This window comes from Vollenhovia emeryi, unplaced genomic scaffold (assembly GCF_000949405.1).
Source record: "Vollenhovia emeryi isolate VEMERY1.0 unplaced genomic scaffold, V.emery_V1.0 DF946856.1, whole genome shotgun sequence".
Classification (NCBI taxonomy): Eukaryota; Metazoa; Arthropoda; class Insecta; order Hymenoptera; family Formicidae; genus Vollenhovia; species Vollenhovia emeryi.
Window position 1 is genome coordinate 1 of NW_011959510.1, and position 1,333 is coordinate 1,333.

At 47.0% G+C, this 1,333-nt stretch overlaps 1 protein-coding gene across 1 annotated transcript; it reads left to right on the forward strand.

Moving 5' to 3' along the window:
• Positions 1-58: 58 nt before the first annotated feature.
• Positions 59-1,096, forward strand: LOC105559158 (matrix metalloproteinase-24-like). The gene has a single exon (XM_012007258.1). It carries the CDS (start codon positions 59-61, stop codon positions 1,094-1,096), a length of 1,038 nt encoding a protein of 345 aa, XP_011862648.1.
• Positions 1,097-1,333: the final 237 nt, after the last annotated feature.

Consider the following 1,333-nt stretch of genomic DNA (forward strand, 5'->3'; position numbering starts at 1 on the left):
TACCGAGAGAGTGGTGGTCGAAGAGAACGATGGAGCGGCGGGGAAAAAGAATAACGAAATGGTAATACGATATCTGCAGAGATACGGTTATTTAAACGAGAAGTTTGATAAGTTAGCGAACAGCGAGGATACATTGGTTCTTCAACACGCAATCAGCCTTTTTCAAGAGTACTACAAATTACCCGTTACCGGCACGATAAACAACGAAACTCTAAACCAGATGAGTAAATCGCGATGCGGTCTACGCGACATAGTGAATTTCGGAGAGGAGGGTGAACAGAAATGTAAGTGGCCGAAAAGACATCTAACGTGGAATTTTTACGTGGCCAACAAACCGCTCTTGGATACGACTCAGGCGGCGTTCGATGTGTGGCAGACGCATTCGGCGCTAACATTTGAGCGTGACGTTGCAAATCCAAATATTCTTATATCGTGGCGCGAAGCCCGTCACACGTTCGTCGAGTCTCGAAACGGTGAAGTGTGCTCGAACCCTTTCGACGGTCCCGGCGGCACGCTGGCTCACGCTGTCTATCCCAATGGAGCGCCGGATTCCACGTCGGAGATTCACGTCGACAAGACGGAACCGTGGCACGTATATCTAGATCTAGATAAGGTTCCATCGGACAAATCGTATTTGCTATACATGTTGACTCATGAAATCGGTCATGCGCTAGGGTTAGATCATAGTACCAACAATACGTCGATAATGTATGCGTTCGCACCAGCAAACCCTCGTCCCGTTATAAGCATACAAAATCTGTACGGCGCTAAGAATACCGACGTGTCACCGAAAACGAATCCCACACCACCACCACCACCGCCACCGCCGCAGCCAACACCAAACGCTCCACCGGATCTATGCGCCTTGAAACACGTTGACGCGATATTGCTGTTGGAAAGACGAATGTACATAGCATACGGAAAACATATATGGGCGATTGATATAGATGGAAAGAGCTACAACGAACCTATGCTGCTTTCAAACTACATGCCATTCATTCATTCGAACTTCACGCGCATTTCTGCCGCGTATCAAACTCCATCGGATCACCTGATTCTATTCGTTGACGATAGAATTTATAAACAACATCAATGATTTTTATTGACCGTATCTGGTAATTAAATTTCTTATTGCGAAAAATATTATCCCAACCAGGATTCGAACCTGGGACCTCCCTCAATCCGTGCGGGCGTCTTAACCAGCTCGACCACTGGGGCTGTTGGTAATATTGTTCGCAATAACATATATTAGTTAAGATCACGAGACACGGTAGTGTCTCGCGCCAAGTGTAAGCGTAGCTAGTACACGCGTGCGAGACCGACCGTGTAAGTT